This window comes from Littorina saxatilis, linkage group LG8 (genome assembly GCF_037325665.1).
Source record: "Littorina saxatilis isolate snail1 linkage group LG8, US_GU_Lsax_2.0, whole genome shotgun sequence".
NCBI classification, from domain to species: domain Eukaryota; kingdom Metazoa; phylum Mollusca; class Gastropoda; order Littorinimorpha; family Littorinidae; genus Littorina; species Littorina saxatilis.
Genome location: NC_090252.1, coordinates 61,297,410 through 61,317,409, shown reverse-complemented (window position 1 = coordinate 61,317,409; position 20,000 = coordinate 61,297,410). Strand labels below are relative to the sequence as shown.

Sequence of the window (20,000 nt, the reverse complement as noted above, 5' to 3'; positions counted from 1 at the left end):
AGGGTGGGTGATGCCTTACCGTCCTGTAGAGCACGTGCCCACCGACAAACGCAGAGGGTGGGTGATGCCTTACCGTCCTGTAGAGCACGCGCCCACCGACAAACGCAGAGGGTGGGTGGTGCCTTACCGTCCTGTAGAGCACGCGCCCACCGACAAACGCAGAGGGTGGGTGGTGCCTCACCGTCCTGTAGAGCACGCGCCCACCGACAAACGCAGAGGGTGGGTGGTGCCTTACCGTCCTGTAGAGCACGCGCCCACCGACAAACGCAGAGGGTGGGTGATGCCTTACCGTCCTGTAGAGCACGTACCCACCAACAAAACTGGCGTTCTGGTATATTTTAAATAAAGAATGTATTATCTGACAGCATTTGAAGTGTCATTCTTCAGAATAAGTCAAGCTGATAATTGTTAATTCCAATGTTTACTTTGTCTTGTTTATTTTTAGCTTGATAAACAAACAAAACTTGACTAAATGTAAAAAGGTCCCTGTCTGAGCGTTATAACATTTATAAGGTCACCTAGAATCAGTTCTGGTTGGTCAAAAAGCCATATGGTGTAGTGGAATTGTAATAGGCATCATTATCAAATTGTATGTCCCGTGCAAATGGCTCGGGGTTCAAAAACATTAACGAAAATATAATTATAATTATGTTTTCCATCCGAACTTGACCTTCAAATATGACTTTGGTCATGCCTTAAAGCTGTGAAACCTCAGAAGTGTGTAATTGTTCAAAGCTCTTGCTCCAAATAACAACAATGTTAAGAAACAAACAATGTCAACAACCTGACTGTTATGAAACCAACAACAGAACTGTGGAGATTGTATGTGTTAACGTAAACGGGGAAGAACCGTGAGGCCACAATGAAGTGCCGTGTCATGGACTGAGATAAAGCAGTCGAGCTGCTGTAAATTTGCCATATTCTCCAAGCAATGTTGCAAGAAAAATGTCCAACATTGACAAAAAGTCTGACCAAACTGCATGCGAGTTTACTTGGTTACAATTCTGCACAATCGTATGACACCGTTATTCTCGGATCTGAGGACTAATAATAGCTTTTTTTCCGTCACGCCGACGGCAGACAAAGTTTGCAGCAAATTAAAAGAGCAAATGCATGCCACTCTTTTGCAGCTTTTATCCACGTTTACCAAGTGACTGTGCAAAAAACAATATTGAATCTGCAACAGGCAAAGACTATGTGTCCATCCCCGATAATGCCTCAGTTGACCTACCTTCGATTTCGTGAGCGAACACCTGCACCTCACAGAATTCCAAGAAAAAAGGTGCCTGGGTCACCAGGAAGACAAACTGACCCTCGAGAAACCCTCCACAGGTAATGTTAATTATCAGACCTTTGCCAAAGCCATCGAACTTCGTGATACTGGCACACTCCTGGCCCGCGTCAATGTTGGTCGGAGAGTATGGTTGCTTGCTTACGTACGCCTGAAAAATTCTCAGTTTGTCTCCTGAAAGAAGAACAAGAAGATTGAATTATCACACAACTCACCTTCGGTATAGTTAGTACCAATTAGATATCGTCTGGCCCTCTGGTGTCATGACATGCAGGGCCGGACTAGGCGAAGAAGAGGGGGGGGGGTGCCAGTGGTGGTCCAGGGGGATGTTCCCCTTGGCGGGGTTAAGGGGCAGAGCCCCTTGTGGGGGTCAGGGGGCTTTGCCCCCTGAAGCTGATAGGTAGGTCATATTCTGAGATAAGAAAATGGTTGCTCCTTGCATGAAACGGCATAAAATAAACAATAATAAAAAATGTTTTAAATAAATGAGGTACATGTTGAGGCTACGGGGGGGGGGGGGGGGGGGGGGTAGTCCGGCCGTGACATGTTTAAGGACATGGTAATTCACTGCTTACCACATATTGCCGCTAACTCGATAACCTTGGAATTTGAAGAGGGTCAATCAGACTCGAGTCATGTCCAGATGACATCAAACCCGGGAAGTGTGTTAACCTTCGCATTATAATGATATTTTGTTTTTCCTTTCTCGGAGCAAACGTGACCCCGTTATTACACGGAAATATGACTAGAGTCAACAAAGCGTGACATTGGACCATCTGAACATGTCAGTTTTCTCTCTTTAGAGCCAATCTTGACCTCACCATGATATTGAAATCTGAGGATGGTCAACCATACTTATGGCATGGCTTCAAATTATCAAACCCTAGAAGTTTTAAAGCTCTAGCTTGAAAAAGTATAAATCATTGATAATTCAGATTATTTTACAATAACATGGTCTTGACATTTTAAATCTAGAGGTTAATACACCCCTGAAATACGTCAATTGTAAAAGATCTAGCTGCAAGAACATCCACAACACCTCAATATTACAACTCTGGACAAATGTAATAACACGTAAGTATAAGTTACAGCTCCGTCCATCCATGGTATCGCCTGGTATTTTGTTGAGACTGGGTCGATAAATACGATGACGTCACTCGAGGCTCTGCCGAGAGTGACGTCATTATATTCTTTCACCCCGTCCAGACAAAATATCACGCGATACCATGGATGGACAGAGCTGTGACGTATATGTATAGGTTACAACACGAGTGGTTTTTTATATGGCTTGTATTTCAGTCAAGACCCAGCGGATGAATATCATCGGGAGACACGAGCCTTTGGCGAGTGGCTCTCGATTGATATTCCCGCTGGGTCTTGACTGAAATACAAGCCATATAAAAAACCACGAGTGTTGTAATCTGTATATCCCATTCTACCATCAAACACAAAGTGTAGACTACTAGCGGCACTTTTGCGATCTGTGGAGTGTGAAACAGTGTTTTCAGCGAGACATGGCCTTTTTGCAACCTTAAACTAAGTGACCGTCGCTGAAAAAATAAAACGAATGAGTGCATCTATAAGTACGCGGTAACACTACTTTCAGACCGTTTAAAAGCGTTAAGTAAGGGTTCATAAGTTGCAAGAAAGTAATGAAGTCGTATAGAAATCCATTTAGTTGAAGCGCACAATTCTTTTGCGTTTCAGGTCGGCGGAACGGGGAAACCGGTTTGGCCCCCATTTGGCTTACTCGACTCGATTCAGAATCGATTCCACGTTGTTTTTTTCGAACGCATTATTATACAATTAGTCTTATTGACAGAGAAGCAAATTTTAGGGAACACATATGTAGATTTAACCATTTGCTCCCTATTTGAAATGTATCTACATGATAAACTGTTTTGCGAGTGTGTTTGCATGAACCTAAACTGGTATTGATGCGATGAAAACAGGACCCAAGTCTGTCACCGCCGCTTGATTGCATTTTGAAAGAATATGACTGGATTACGGAAAAATACACACATGTTAAGTTCTTAGATACCTTCATCGCCAATGTGGACTTACTGCAGAGCCAGGCAAAAGAGTAGACTTGCTCGCAAAACACGTGAAACAGCTGATGATAGCGAAGCCCAACCGTGCCAGGTAAGGACGGTCTGACAGATTCTCAAAAGTCGTCTGCTAACGAAGCAAGGGGAGGGTACTCGTGTTTTTGTTTTGGTTCGCTAGCATCTGGTTATCTTGTAAGTTGAATGTTCGTTTTTTCCCACCTGCATTGCTTTCATAATGAAAGAAACGTTTGCTTATTGCATCTCATACATCAGATCAGTTCTGAGATTCATTTTTGCGTGCAACTGATATGGTTTTCTGAGCCGTGCAATACGATTTTGGAACTTCATACAAATGTGTCACATTGTTCGGCGCGAGGTCAAAGGTCGGGAGCAAAGTAGTTCTTCGCCCAAATCGGAATCTGCACTATCATATATTTTTTTGAGTCCATGATGTATTTATTGAGCTATAAAAATACAACATATATACCCATACTGAAGTAACAGAGACAAAGAAGGGAGGTCATGGGATATATATATATATATATATATATATATATATGACATGACCAAAGTAAAGAGAATGTGTCATGGGATGTGGAAACAAATCATTGGAAATTCACCATGGGCAATCAACCCAAGCCTAGAAGTTGTAGAACTATATTTTGTTTCAGTCTTGGCAAGGCCAGTTCTGTCCAGTTCCGGGAAAGACGTAGAGGTTACATGCCGAGTCTCAGTGATTATCAAAAATAATGGTCGAAGTTAGCGGATCATGAAAAATGCGAGCTTCAGCGAGCTTTTTCATGACCGCGAACTGAGACCATTATTTTTGATAATCACTGAGACGAGGTATGTAACCTCTTTATCCCTCCTTTCTTCAGTTATTCAAAGAAAAAAGGAGTTTTTGTGCGAAAGTTTGATCGAATCATATTCAACCAACCAGTCTACCTGCGCAGGCGATCGATTAATGCGCGGTTGTATAGTTCCGTGCAAATCATTCAATTTTGTTAACACTTCTTGTCAGTTTCCATGTTTTGAACTAAAACCAAGTACACAGTTATGTTGTCATTCTGCTGTGGCGGTAAAGGCAGATAGTGTGTGTTCTGTTCATGTTTTGGTATCGCTCAGGAAATGTTCTTTCCTCGAATGTGACTAGCAGACGAAGTTTTACACCCGTGTTCCAACGTTAAAAACTGTATGAAGTTCAGTTTTCTGGGGCAAAATAGTGTATGAAACCGCTGCATGTTCTTTAAGTTGATTAAATGTTTGCAATGGATTGCGTATGATCTGTTTATAAAATGAAATATTGTTGAAAACTGACCGTCGGATTGCAGTCTTGTCGATGCAGCCGAAATCTGGAAGGGGAACTACTCGTGTCGCTAGACAAAGTATGAGAGTTACTTTTCCTTGGAATCTTGCTAGCGATAAACGATTGTGCACGGCAGATCTGAATTCAGAAAACAACCAAACTCATGGATTTTATATTGAGATTCATGTGTTCAAGCCTGTAGTTGCTGGTTTAAATGGGGCATGGTTGTATTGTTTGCTCCAGAAATGTATATGTCACGGTAGAGACGAAGATCTGGTAGAAACGTCGTTTCTACCGGTAGAAACGACGTTTCTACCGGTAGAGACGACGATCGGAATAAAACGTTTGTGTGTGTGTGTGTGCAATGTAGGTGATTTTGTCAATTATGAACACAGTTATATCTTACCGGAATGAACTCCTGAACTAATAAAATAATACAGAAGGGAACTCTCTCCCTCCCTCCCTCCCTCCCCCCCCCCCCCCCCCCCATAAAAGGCTTGCTCATCAGTAGATAGTTTGGAACTGCATTTAGTGCAATAGAAGAATTGTCAGAAGAGGGGTACACTCACTCACCAGCAGAGTGATTGTCTTTGTTCAGACACGATCGGGTGGATTTAGGGTGACATTTTGTAGAGCAGGGTACTGCTGCTCGCTTGCACTTGCATTTAGCGGTGTTGCATTTTCCCCTGTACGTGCACACGGAGGCCCCCTTTGCCCAGTTGGTGACTTGTCTTGACGCTTGAATGACGCTGATGTCTTCTAAACTCTCAATGTCGACGTCCAGGAGAGTGTCAAATTGAACATTTCTCAGATCGATCAAATCTGCCTGTTTAAAGGTGTTCTTCAGCTTTCCTTTGTTTGTGAAAAGCTTGTAGACAATTTCAGACCCATTTTCAGTAGTCTTTTTCTCTACAGTCTGGACTTTGCAGGGGAGAAGTTTAGGATCTGTGTTTGTTCTGTCCACCTCATGAATGCGTATCCCAACTGTATCGTTTTCATTGTAAGAAATTTTGCCATCTTTGAGTCGAAGTTTACTTGCTGCCTGTTTGCTGACTTTAGATACTTATCTGTTGCGAGTTTTCGGATCATGCTGTGACGGTTCTCGACAGATTCAACGGGAACGACGTGTGTTTTTTTCCCAGATCGTGTATTGACCCTGGTTTAGGGGCTCACTAAACGGGTTGTTAATACATGTCCCACAAATGCACGTGCTCTGTAAACAACGTTAAAAATGAGTTCATTCCGGTAAGATAGAACTGTGTTCATAATTGACAAAATCACCTACATTGCACACACACACACACAAACGTTTTATTCCGATCGTCGTTTCTACCGGTAGAAACGACTATCGTCGTCTCTACTGGTAGAAACATCGTTTCTACCGGTAGAAACGAGGATCGTCGTTTCTACCGGTAAAAACGACGATCGTCGTTTCTACCGGTAGAAACGATGTTTCTACCAGATCTTCGTATCTACCGTGACATATATTTTGTACATTAGAGTGATCTAAACTTTTGAGTCGCAAAAAGTAGATCCACAATGTGTACAGTCTCTTCCCATGAGCTATCGAGGATTCAGGCCCGTTGTTGGGTAAGTGATTTTGGTTGTTGGGTAAGTTACCGAAAAATAACTAGCCCTACAAGTTTACAGAGAGAAAGAAGCAGAGGGGGGATAAATCATGAATTCATTCACCCTGCCGAGACGAAAAAAAACAATTCCATGGATGAAAACGTATAAGCTTATATCCCGTGACGCATCAAAGCTAAATTTTGTTTTGAAATGTCTTCACAACGTACAGATAACTTATAACGACATAATCGCCTTCACAAGACAGGAAAAACGCACACTTTGTTTTTCGTCTGCTACAAATCTAGTCTTGTTGGTTGACGGAGAGAATAAAGCTTCAATCGTACCTTCATCAACAGGAATAAATGCTCAATCCGCTGTCAGTTCGCAACTGAACCTCGTTTTTACATTTAGTCAAGTTTTGACTAAATTTTTTAACGTAGAGGGGGGAATCGAGACGAGGGTCGTAGTGTATGTGTGCGTCTGTGTGTGTGTGTAGAGCGATTCAGAGAAAACTACTGGACCGATCTTCATGAAACTTGACATGAGAGATCCTGAGTATGGTATCTCCAGATGTTTTTTTCATTTTTTTGATAAATGTCTTTGATGACGTCATATCCGGCTTTTCGTGAAAGTTGAGGCGGCACTGTCACGCTCTCATTTTTCAACCAAATTGGTTGAAATTTTGGTCAAGTAATCTTCGACGAAGCCCGGACTTTGGTATTGCATTTTAGATTGTAGGCTTAAAATTTAATTAATGAGTTTGCTCATTAAAGTTGTCATTAAAATCGATTTTTTGCAAACAGATTTAAAATTTATTGCATCGTATTCTTAATCACATTCTGAATCTAAAAATATAGACATATGTCATTTTTACTCTTAAAATGTGATCACAATAACGAAAATAGATTAATTAGTCTTACGATTAAAAATTAAGTAATCGATCCAAAAATGATTGCATCTTATTCTTTATCATTTCCTGATTCCAACAAGAGGCGAAGCCATCAAGGCTCACGTAAGAAATCGACAAACAGTAACACACACACACACACACACACACACACACACACACACACACACACACACACACACACACACACACACACACACACACACACACACACACAGAAAGAGCATAGGTGAAACTGTGCAAGAAAGCGAGACACTAGATCTAGATCTGTCTGTCTGCATGTAGCCTACTTACAGGGACACGACTGCCAACTAGTCTCGGCCCGCTCAAAATAATAATGACCGAGACTTTCAGTACTTCCTTCGCGTGACGTCTAACCCTCTTACGGCATAATGTGACGTCAATGTAATGTGACGTCTTCAAATGTTAGAGTTTCTACCACAGACATACACACGCACGCACGCACGCACATACGCACGCACGCACAGACAGACAAAGTTACGATCGCATAGGCTACACTTACGTGAGCCAAAAACATATAGATATGATAGGTTGTATTCAAAACAAGCTCAGAAAGTTAACAAGAATACAGAAAAGCGCGCTTTCCTGCTTGACACAATACGCCACAGCGCTAATCCGGCGTGTCAATATCACTACGTTTTGCACGTGGAAGGTGAGCGATTTCCTTCACGCGGGGATTGACGAAGCTGTACTGTCTTGGTGAAAAAATACTGTGCGTTCAGTTTCATTCCGTGTGTTCGACAGCTTGACTAAATGTAGTAATTTCGCCTTACGCGACTTGTTTTTCTTTAACTTTTTGGTTAAAGGCATATGTACTCGATGACTATACACGCTAATTGCTTTACCAACAGCTGGAGACATGCTAAATTAAGTTCCCTGCAAAATATTGTGGTCTAGGACCCCTTCAATGTTGAGATATGTTAATTTTCATTTTGATCTGGATCGTCCTATTTATAGATTTGGCAACACATGTAACGTTGATGCAAGGGAGCTAACACCGCGGCTTTGTTGACATCCTCACTTTTTCAGAGGCTAGAACAAGCTGTAATGCATGTATTATGGTCCGCGCATGGTGACATATCGTCATTATATCTGCCGTGTGCTGACAAAACCGAGTAAGTCCATTTTTTTCAAAAATGATATTTTTTGTTCATCAAAAAGAAGAAATCAATGCGCATCTTTTGTGTTAATTTCTACTTTTTAGAGTGCTTAGATAAGCAGATATGAACAGGTAAGTCCACAACCAAAAACAACTTTTTAAGTGTGCATGAATGTTTTGACAAAACCAAGTAAGTCCAAGGGTTTTTCAATTTTCGTAAAAATTAATGGTAGTTTCAAAATTCTTTCAGACGACTCATACAGAAAAGACGTCATTTTAAGTTTAGAACTCACAAATGACGTCATTTAAAGTTTAGAACACACCAATGACGTCATTCGAGAAGGCGAGACTTAATGACGTCACCTTATGACGTTTTATTTCAAACATTTTTCTTCTCTATAATATTGATTCTCCTGACGATCCTTGTCTCCCTCTCTCCCTCCCTCCCCCCCCCCCCCCCCCCGGCTCCATCTCTCTTTCTATCCCTCCCTACCTCTCTCGCTATCTCTCTCCCTCTTCCTCCCTCTCTAAATGTTCCTCCCTCCATCATTCTCTCTATCCCCCCCTTCCCTTTAGCTCTCTCCTCCTCCCTCTCTTCCGTCATCCCTCTCTCCCTACCGCCAACAATCGACTTTTCTCTACCTCCCTCCTTCCCTCTCTCTCCCTCCCCTCTGTCCCTCCATCCCACTCTCTTTCTCTCCCCCCCCCCTCTCTCCCTCCCTTCTTATCTCCCTCCCCCTCTCTCACTCCCTCCCTCCTCTCTCTCTCCCTCCATCCCACTATCTCCCTCCCTCCCTCCCTCTTTCCCTCCCTCCCTCTCCCTCCCTCTCTCCCTCCCTCCCTCTTCTTTCCTCCCTCCCTCAATCCCACTAAGTCTCTCCCTCCCTCTCTTTCTCTCTCTTCCTTCCCCTCTCTTTCTCTCTCTTCCTTCCCCTCTCCCTCCCTCCTTTCTCTCTCTGCCTCCCTTCCCCCTTCTCTCTCACTCAATCCCTCAATCCATCCTCCCTCCCCTCCATCTCTCTCCCTCGGTCCATTCCTATATCTCTCTCTTCCTCCCCATTTATCTCTCCCTACATAGCTCTCCCCCCTCCCTCTCACCTTCCCTCTCTTTCTCCCTCTCTCCACCCCTCTTTCCATCTCTCTATCTCCCTCCCTCCCTCCCCCCCTCCGCCCCTGCTTTCTCTCCTCTCTCTCACTCTCTCCTCTCTCTCACTCTCTCTCACTCCCTGTACGTCTAGTCTCCCCCCCCCTCTCTCTCTCTCTCTCTCTCTCTCTCTCTCTCTCTCTCTCTCTCTCTCTCTCTCTCTCTCTCTCTCTCCTCTCTCTCTCTCTCTCTCCATCTTGTCCAAATTCGTAGTGTTATTTTCACTGTTTTGGTATGGCCATTTCTCTTGACTTCTTCTTCCAAATATTCTGGTAAAACCAAGTAAGTCCGCATGCTTAGATCTGCGCATTTTTTGTTAGATCTGATATTGGGGGGAAAAGTGGTAAAACCAAGTAAGTCCACAAAATGCCCAACAAAACCAAAACCATCCATCACATTATTATGAAAATCGGGTTATAAACGTAAATTAATACTATTTATCTAATTATCTCGGTGGTTTGATCTAGACAATCATCACTTTTGAGACATTTTATCAAACAGTAAAAGTCGTTTTTCTCGGAAGTAGCGTCAGTGGACTTACTCGGTTTTGTCAGCACACGGTCTTATGGTGCGTTTGACATCGATTATGGGCAAACTACACTTTGTAAACACGGGAGCGCGTACATATGCCTTTAACATTGAAACGGCAATCCAAAAGAGTGTTTCAGCTGTTTCAAGACACAGGCTTAGCTCCTTCTTTTGAGTTGCTTTTCAGTCTAAAATGACACCGGAAGCGAACAAATTGTCGCGTGTACTGTCGTCACAAAAAGACGTCATGACAAAGTTACACGCAAAGCGAAAGAGACTTTGACGTCATTTACTTTTGTTCAGAATTTTCCGTCTGTTCCTAGCTTGTCAGTGAAGACCTGACGTGAGTAAGCTTACCCAAAACGTCTTTGTTCTCTATTCACATTGCAGCTGTGAAATAATCAGTCTTGTGTCTCGGTCGTGTAGGTACAGAGTTTGCTTCTGCAATCATTGTGTTCGTGTTGATGACGGCTTCATAAGACAAATCAGTTAATCTATCGTGAGGAAGACGTTTATGTACAAAATCACCGAACCCAACCCATTTTTTGTGTGCATTTTTCTGAAGAATAAACTGCATGTGGTTAATTTCATCCGTTTAATGCTTGTCGAAACGAGCCATAAGGCTTTACAATAAAAGATTTCACGCATTGCTTGGCCATCTGATCACAGATGAGGTCGCAATTTGTAGGTTGAATCTATGAATCGGCCAGAGATAGATCTGCATTTCTGGAACGACCTTCCAGATTATCAACAGCGGGTTCATGGTCGGAATCAAGAGGTCAAATTTGCGTGGCTCCCAATCATTTCATAAAAAGATTTCCATTTTCTTGTTTCTGCGGCTGCGCAAGTTATTTTGCCTAGGTCATGGCCGAACTTTAGGCCTACGGAGAAATATCGCTGGATATTTTCTCCCTAGATTAACAGAGACAAAGAAGGGAAGTCATGCTGTATTATAGCATAACTTCCCTTCTTCTGTCTCTGTTATTCTAGTGAGATAATATACCGCGATATTGCTCCGTAGGCCTAAAGTTCGACCATGACCTAGGCAAATAACTTGCGCAGCCGCAGAAACAAGAAAAGGAATTAACCCGTGATTTGTAAAAATGTAAATATCTCTATTCAGCCTATTTTCCCATCGCTGGGAAATTCGGATCGCTTCCTCCCAGCGGAAAGCTAGCAGCAACAGAGTCGCGCTACTCCAAAGTCAAGGGATCTATTAGATTTGTTTTTCTTTCTTTTTTCATTTCTTTATTTTCCTATATCGCTGGCGAATTCGGATCGCTTCTTCCCAGTGAAAAGCTGGCAGCAACAGTCGCGCTTGTGGTCCAAGTTGTGGATCGTGTCCAAGTTGTGGAATGTGTCCAAGTTGTGGTATGTGTCCAAGTTGTGGTATGTGTCCAAGTTGTGGTATGTGTCCAAGTTGTGGTATGTGTCCAAGATGTGGAATGTGTCCAAGATGTGGTACGTGTCCAAGTTGTGGTATGTGTCTGTCACGTTTCACAGATCACGAAAGGTGATTATGAACGGTTAGTTATTGCTAACTAACTAACCACACCACGATCCACTCTCGCAGTCATACAAATAGATAGAATCAACAAAAGTATAAGTTTCAGACGTCTGTTTATATACTATCTCGCCACCTCCCTCGAGACTTCACTCCAAAAGATGGGGTTTTATTTTACGTTCAAAACGTAAAAAAAGGGGTCTCACGACCAGCCATTTTCTGGGACAGACGGAATTGTCACAACAAAAACCAAATGACGTCAAAATCTCATTCGTCTTGGTGTAACTTTGTCATGACGTCTTTTTATGACAGTATACGCGACAATTGTGTCGCTTCTGGTGTCATTTTAGAGTGCGGATCACGTTACTCGAAAAAAGTAGCTAAACGGGTGTGTTGAAACAGCTGAAACACTCTGTTGGGTTGCCTTTCAATGTTAACCAAAAAGTGAAGAAATTTTATTTAAAAATTCAGTGGCGAATTGACAGCGGATTGAGCATTTATTCCGGTTGATGAAGGCATGAATGAAGCTTCTATTCACTCCGTGTCAACCAACAAGACTAGATTTGTAGCAGACGACAAACAAAGTATGTAGTACCTCTCTTGTGATGACGATTATGTTGTTATACATTACCTGTACGTTGTGAAGACATTTCAAAACAAAACGTAGCTTTGATGCATAGCGGGATATATATGTTACACCTTCGATTCATCCATGGAATCGCGTGGTGTTTCGTCTCGACAGGGTCAATAAATACATGATGTCTTTTCTGGAACTGGACAACATTGGCCTTACCAAGACTGACACAAAATATAGTTCTACAACTTCTAGGCATGCGCTGATAATTCTGCTCATGGTGAATTTCTCATGCTTAGTTTCCAGATCCCATGACAAATTCTCCTTACTTTGGTCATGTGACATATAAGTTACAGCTCCGATTCATCCATGGTATCCTGTGGTATTTTGTTTCCACCAGGGGAATGAATATAATGACGTCACTCGAGGCTCATTTACCCAGTCTCCACAAAATACCACACGATACCATGGATGGACGGAGCTGTAAGTTGTGTAACTTATACATACACTTACATCCTCAAGTAAAAATTCAAGGACGCACACTAAAGTGAAAGCTGACACTTAACGACCACTTACCACTGTCGGATTATATTTTAAACAAGAAAAGCAAATGCATACACACGACTCGCCTTCGTTACCCTCGCCCCTCCCTGACCCACCTTATCCCAAAGAAGACTCCCTCCCTTTTAAGACCCCCAACCCCTGATAAGACATTTTCAAGACCATGTATTTTTAACATATTCTGTTAACCGCTGTAAGTGTACCCCATTTTAAGACCTGATTTTCTCTCAAAAGGAAGATTCCACCACCTATGACCCAATAAACATGCCAGAAGTGGGCCATTGCTGGCGTTTTGATGGCAATGCCAGTTGCCAGAACTACTGCCATCAAAGGCCCACTTATGGCCCAATGCTGGCATATTACCCGTATGCACATTGGCAAATTGATGGGCCATCACTGGCAAGCCAGCACTTTGCCAGCAAAAACCCATCATTTATTTCCTGGCTTTTTGATGGCTTGCCATCATTTTGCCAGCAATTTGCCAGCAATTTTCCAGCAAAAACCCATCATTTATTTGATGGCTTTTTGATGGCTTGCCATCATTTTGCCAGAATTTTGCCAGCAAAAACCCATCATTTATTTGATGGCTTTTTGATGGCTTGCCATCATTTTGCCAGAATTTTGCCAGCAAAAACCCATCATTTATTTGATGGCTTATTGATGGCTTGCCATCAAAAACCCAGCATTTTGCCAGCATTTCGCCAGCATTTTGCCAGCATTTTGCAGGTTTTTAGTTCCATATAAAAAAAAACTTTTTTCCATATATTTTCCGTTAATGGCCCTTTACCTGCTGAAATTACCGGGCCAGTTGTGGCCCGGCAAAATGCCATATTTCTGTCTTTACCATTGCCAGCAAAATGCCAATAAGTTGCAGGAAATATACCAATACCACTGATTCGGATAGAATGACGGCTCTATTCATGTACTCGATCTGCACAGTCTTGTTAGCCCATAGATGGTTGTTAGAAGTCTATAAATATGCTTTGTTTTGTCATTTTTTACTGTGAATGTAATAACAATAACAAAACACAGCACATCAATGGACTTTTCAACCCATGCTGGCGGCAAGACGTGCGCAAATAAAGCAAAGGGCAATGCTGTCAAGCTGTACATTAGCAATATGCATATGCGTAATTATCAAATTCATCAGTAAAATGCAATTGAAATGCTAATCACATTTGTCGTGTAACTTATCTGGCAAGTAAAGGCAGTGGTTTTGACAGAATATCGTCATCAACGCAGTTATAGCGGGCACAACAACAATACAGTAATATATATTAAAAACAAAACAAATGTAAAGCTTCCAAACAGCAACGACTCATTACCGAAACATTACCGAAACGTACGCTTTGTTTTCAGTTGCTCACTGTTTTATTTTATTTGTACAGCGTTCTAAATTTCACACTCGAGACATGATGACCAAAGGCAGGAATGTTTCTTGTTCACTTCCCAGTAAACCTCCGTAGGATTGTCTTGATTCTGTCATTTCTCTGTTCGCATCCGCAACGTTGAGATAACGCTTCTTTTCTTTGTCCTGACGTCGTAGCCTACGGTAAGCCATTGAAACTCTCAAGTCCTCCTGCCGTTCACCTCTTGAAACATGAAAGCAAACGAGTTTTGTTGGTTTTAATTCATTATTCCATATCACACACACACACACACACACACACACACACACACACACACACACACACACACACACACACACACACACACACACACAACCAAACAACCAAACAAACGCAAGCATACACGCAGGCATGCAAGCAAACAGCACACGCACGCACGCACGCGCGCGATCTCACACACACACACGCGCACACACACACGCACACACACACACACACACACACACACACACACACACACACACACACACACACACACACACACACACACATACACACACAGAGGCATTCTCACAGAGAGGACGACTTCTTGTAATCTATCATATTTTCTGAACTGACTAAAATGCCAAGCAGAAGTAAGGGGTCAACAGGAATATGTATTTTGATCTAACCTGCGAAGCTTACGTTGTCTCGGACAGCTCTCTTGCGTTTCTCTCAGGAACTGAGACCCAGGCGAGCTGCATCTTATCCAGTTGGGCAGTCAGACACTTGCACAAATCTTTGTCCTGGAGTGAATAGACACATACTCAATGTCAACATTCACAAGATGCAATTTGTTTGGTTACAAGTAAGCTTATGGTAATGCCTATGGTGCTTTTCTTTTGACAGAGACAAAACAAACTCAATCACACAAAGAAAGGAAAAAGGCACACACACACACACACACACACACACACACACACACACACACACACAACCGCGCGCGCGGGCGCACACACACACACACACACACACACACACACACACACACACAACCGCGCGCGCGGGCGCACACACACACACACACACACACACACACACACACACACACACATACAGACACGCGCGCGCGCGCGCGCGCAGATTCTTTCTTACAGAGAGGACGACTTCTTAAAGTCTATTATATTTTGCGAACTGACTCAAACGTCCAGCAGAAGAAAGTTGAAAAAAAGACCGACAACGGAGGAAAAGAACAAGAAGATACTAGATCTAACGCCGTTGCGACGACCTGCTCACACAACTGTTTGTGAAACTCACCACGCTTGCTTCTAGCCGGAGGAGATCGGACGCGTACTGAAATCGAAGAAGGTGCTTTGGAAATTCCTTGAAGTTGAATGCAAAACAAATAACCGGACATCTGCAGAACCACCGCGGGCCGGATTTAGTTGACAATGCGTCATCATCACGAGTGACGTCAAGATATTTCGACATTTGTTTGTACATTACGTCACTCCAAGTGAGAAAGTCATACCGCTGTGCTGTCGCAGATCTTCTTGCCAGCAATAATCCAGCATTGGCCCACTGCTGGCGTGCCAGCAAAAACCCACCTATAATTGCCAGCAAATCGCCACCTATGGCCCAATGCTGGCAAACAAGCACTGGGCCATCAATGGCGTGCCAACAGTGGGCCAATTAAGGCATTTTACTGGCCGACAATATTACTGGAATGCCAGAGATGGGCCAGTGATGGCAAGCCATAACTGGGCCTTTGTTGGCAAACCATAATTGGCCCAGTGTTGGTTTTTTTATGGCCAGCTTTACCAAACTTGCCAGCAAAAAGCCAGCAGTGGCCCAGTTCTGGCATGTTTATTGGGGACTTGTTTCTTTTTCTGTCCCCCCCCCCCCCCCCCAAAAAATAAAATAAAAAGGAAAAACAGAAAAAGAAACAAGTCGCGTGAGGCGAAATTACTACATTTAGTCAAGCTGTGGAACTCACAGAATGAAACTGAACGCACTGTATTTTGTCACAATGACCGTAGTCCGCCGCTCGTGCAAAAGGCAGTGACATTGACGAGCCTGTAGTGGTTGCGCTGTGCTGCATAGCACGCTTTTTTACATTTAGTCAAGTTTTGACTAAATGTTTTAACGTAGAGGGGGGAATCGAGACGAGGGTCGTGGTGTATGTGCGTGTGTGTGTGTGTGTGTGTGTGTGTCTGTCTGTGTGTGTGTGTGTGTGTGTGTAGAGCGATTCAGACTAAACTACTGGACTGATCTTTATGAAATTTGACATGAGAGTTCCTGGGTATGAAATCCCCGAACATTTTTTTTATTTTTTTGATAAATGTCTTTGATGACGTCATATCCGGCTTTTCGTGAAAGTTGAGGCGGCACTGTCACGCCCTCACTTTTCAACCAAAGTAGTTGAAATTTTGGTCGGGTAATGTTCGACGAAGCCCGGACTTTGGTATTGCATTTCAGCGTGGTGGCTTAAAAATTAATTAATGACTTTGGTCATTAAAAATCTGAAAACTGTAACAAAAATATGGTTTTTTTATAAAACGATCCAAATTTACGTTAATCTTATTCTCCATCATTTGCTGATTCCAAAAACATATAAATATGTTATATTCGGATTAAAAACAAGCTCTGAAAATTAAATGTATAAAAATTATTATCAAAATTAAATTTTCGAAATCAATTTAAAAACACTTTCATCTTATTCCTTGTCGGTTCCTGATTCCAAAAACATATAGATATGATATGTTTGGATTAAAAACACGCTCAGACAGTTAAAACGAAGAGAGGTACAGAAAAGCGTGCTATCCTTCCCAGCGCAACTACTACCCCGCTCTTCTTGTCAATTTCAATGCCTATGCCGTGAGCGGTGGACTGACGATGCTACGAGTATACGGTCTTGCTGCGTTGCATTGCGTTCAGTTTCATTCTGTGAGTTCGACAGCTACTTGACTAAATGTTGTATTTTCGCCTTACGCGACTTGTTGTACCTCTCTTCGTTTTAACTTTCTGAGCGTGTTTTTAATCCAAACATATCATATCTATGTTTTTGGAATTGTTAATTGTTAATTTTCAGAGCTTGTTTTTAATCTGAATATAACATATTTATATGTTTTTGGAATCAGAAAATGATGAAGAATAATATGGACGTAATTTTGAATCGTTTTATGAAAATAAAAAAATTATTAAAATTTTCAGATTTTTAATGACCAAAGTCATTATTTACATTTTAAGCCTCCAAGCTGAAATGCAATATACCAAAGTCCGGCCTTCGTCGAAGATTGCTTGGCCAAAATTGTAATCAATTGTATTCACAAAAAGCCGGATATGACGTCATCAAAGACATTTATCAAAAAAATGAAAACAAATTCTGGAGATATCATGCCCAGGAACTCGCATGTAAAATGTCATAAAGATCGGTCCAGTAGTTTACTCTGAATCGCTCCCCACACACACACACACACACACACACACACACACACACACACACGAAAACAAGAACAAAAGAAACGATTATTGCAATGTTGTTTGTATTGATACATCTTAATGTTTCTATAACACTCAATTGTTGAATAGGCGCATGCAGAACGTTCGACGTGTACAGAATTTTCAGAAAATGATTTTGCTGGAAGAGAAGTGTTTGCGTGCATCTTTCTCTGTCTGCAGATTCACTCATTCCAATTCATTTCTTTGGCTGAGAATTTAGTGCATCAAACCTGGAATAAATTAGGGCCCCAAAGGGTTTAAAATCGTGATCGTGATTGGCGTGTTTTGACCTTTCTGTGACCGTGATTGCCGAAATTTCCATTTCTGTGATCGTGATGGGACTTTGCCCGTGATCCGTGATGACAAAAAAATCAAGTCTCGTGATCGTGATCGTCATTTGTTTTCGTGATCGTGATGGGCATTATTGCAAAGCATTTTATTTTCAACATACATTTTTCACAGCTGTATCACTCTATGATCCTCTATTCGTCAAGGAGCCAATCCCGATTGAAGGGAAGCAACAACACATTCAGAAATATGATTTTGACAGCGATTGCTTCCTTTTAAGAGAACCAATCACACACAAAAAGAGATCCAATCAGAAGGCGAATTGCAAAAGTCTGCCAAACTTCATCCAATGGAAGGGCTTCGTGCTAAAGTTTTGAGTGCATTCAGTCAAATTCGAATTCAAAGATCAAAAATGGCGTGCAGCGGTACTGTCATCGAACTTCTGTTATATTTTGTGGATTCAAGCCAGACCAAAGCAGGCGGCGAGAATGCCTTCCTTGATGGAAAGGTCAGGCTACGGGTCCGTCTTTCCGAAGACGAAATGCCAAGGTATGCTGATCTATTCAGGGCCGGACTAGGTAAGTACTAGGGGGGGGGGGGGGGTTACAGATGGGGGTCCAGGGGGCAAAGCCTCTTGGTGGGGGTTGCAAGAGGGCTTCGCCCCCTTGAAGCTGAACGTTTTTTGATGTTTCTGGAGGGAAAAGAAGCCTCTCCTTAAACGAAAAAGGTAAATTCGACAGCAAGCTGTATAGGCAATGAAGAACAATTGAGATTGTAAGGACTCATACTTTTCATCACAAAAATCGTTGAAGAAAAATGTCTTTCGAAAGGGGGTGAGAGGTGCGATTTCTCCTCGGATTTCATGATGATCCAGATGCAACCCCCCCCCCAAAAAAAAAGCGTTTGGGAGGTAGCCTACATGCTTAAGCCAGGGGGGGTGGGGGTTTGCGCAACCCCTGTAACCCCCCCCCCCCCCCCCCTAGTCTGGCCCTGTTGATGTTGCTCTATGACTGTTCTGAATGTAGGCAAAGATCTTGAAATTTGTTCAAGATCTTTGAGTTTGATTGAGATCATTGACATTGTCGACATTGCCACGTCCGGCTGTCACTCGCTCAGTGTGACCTCGACTGGCTCGAGTCTGATCGAGACTGCGTGTAGCCAAAACCGAAACTAGAAATGTGTTTTTCATCCCAGCAACGTGGACACGCTTGGCATAGATTGTAATTGTAGCTTCTTTGCATTAAGCTTGGATTTATTTTAGCGCTTGTAAACGTATCAACAATGGGTTCAGGAACTATGGCGGGGAGACGTGCCAGTTTGGGTCACTTGATCCTCATGTCAAAGTCGATCAAAGTCATGTTCGTTGGGGATTTTGTTATTATAGACTCTACCATCACACATAGCCTACATGTACTTTAATTTCAATCCACCCATTGGTTTTTGAGAAAATGGGTTTAAAAGATTTAGCTCTGGAAATGTGAAATTGTGCAAGTATATTATATTCATGTGTGTGAGTGAGGGTGTGGGAGTTGAATGTGTATGAGTGCAGGGGCGGATTAGGGGGGGGGTTACAGGGGTTCCGGACCCCCCCCCCCCCCGGCTGTCAAAAAAAATTATTACTAACTTTAAAAGAAATAATGAGTGGCTGCTGACACCAGTTGATCATGTTTAAAATCAAGGATAAGCCATAAATTGTTCATAAAATAGCTAAAACTCTTCAGTTTCTGGGGAGCTAAGCCCCCTAGACCCCCCAACGGGGCCTTGCCCATGTACCCCACAAGGTCTACCCTGGACCCCAGGTTGTACCCCCCCCCCCCCCTCTGGCTTAACTGCTCCGCCCCTGGAGTGTATATTCCTGTGAGTGTCTGTATGAGAGAGAGAGAGAGAGCGAGAGAAAAAACCCAATGAAAACAACATTCTTGGTGTTGGTATTTATAGATATGGCTCCCCTCTGGATATTGTATGCATTTTTGAGAAGGAATTGTTATATAGAAAAGTTGCTTAAAATACATTTAGATATAGTAATGTTAATGTTATAGTAAAAACATTACTTAAAAAAAAAAAAAAAAAAATCAATGAAGAAGGATGCTCCCCGCCAACAACAACCAAAAAAAAAAAAAAAAAAAAAAAAAAAGGCAAAAAAGAAAGGGTTGAAGCAGCCTGCATGCAACTGAGATTTTAAAAAAAAAAAAAAAAAAAACATTCTTGTTACTGATTACAAATCATGATACGTATGTATTTCTATGTGTGAATGAAAGATAATTAATAAAATAAAATAAAAAAGTTGTCACTTTGTGTTCAATAAACAATAGATCCAGAGGAGCGAATTAC

At 42.3% G+C, this 20,000-nt stretch overlaps 1 protein-coding gene and 1 long non-coding RNA gene across 3 annotated transcripts in view; both read right to left on the bottom strand.

Moving 5' to 3' along the window:
- LOC138974016 (uncharacterized) overlaps positions 1-20,000 on the bottom strand; it is a 71,091-nt gene that overhangs the window by 25,393 nt on the left and 25,698 nt on the right. For both annotated transcript variants that reach the window (XM_070346711.1, XM_070346712.1), the window contains exon 8: positions 1,232-1,465. In XM_070346711.1, coding sequence (XP_070202812.1) covers positions 1,232-1,465 — 234 coding nt within the window. The remainder of the gene's footprint in view (positions 1-1,231; positions 1,466-20,000) is intronic.
- Positions 12,813-15,750, bottom strand: LOC138974015 (uncharacterized). Its single transcript, XR_011458267.1, has 3 exons — positions 15,198-15,750; positions 14,573-14,686; positions 12,813-14,144 (listed from the first exon to the last, which is right to left on the bottom strand). It is a non-coding gene; the product is annotated as an uncharacterized lncRNA (long non-coding RNA).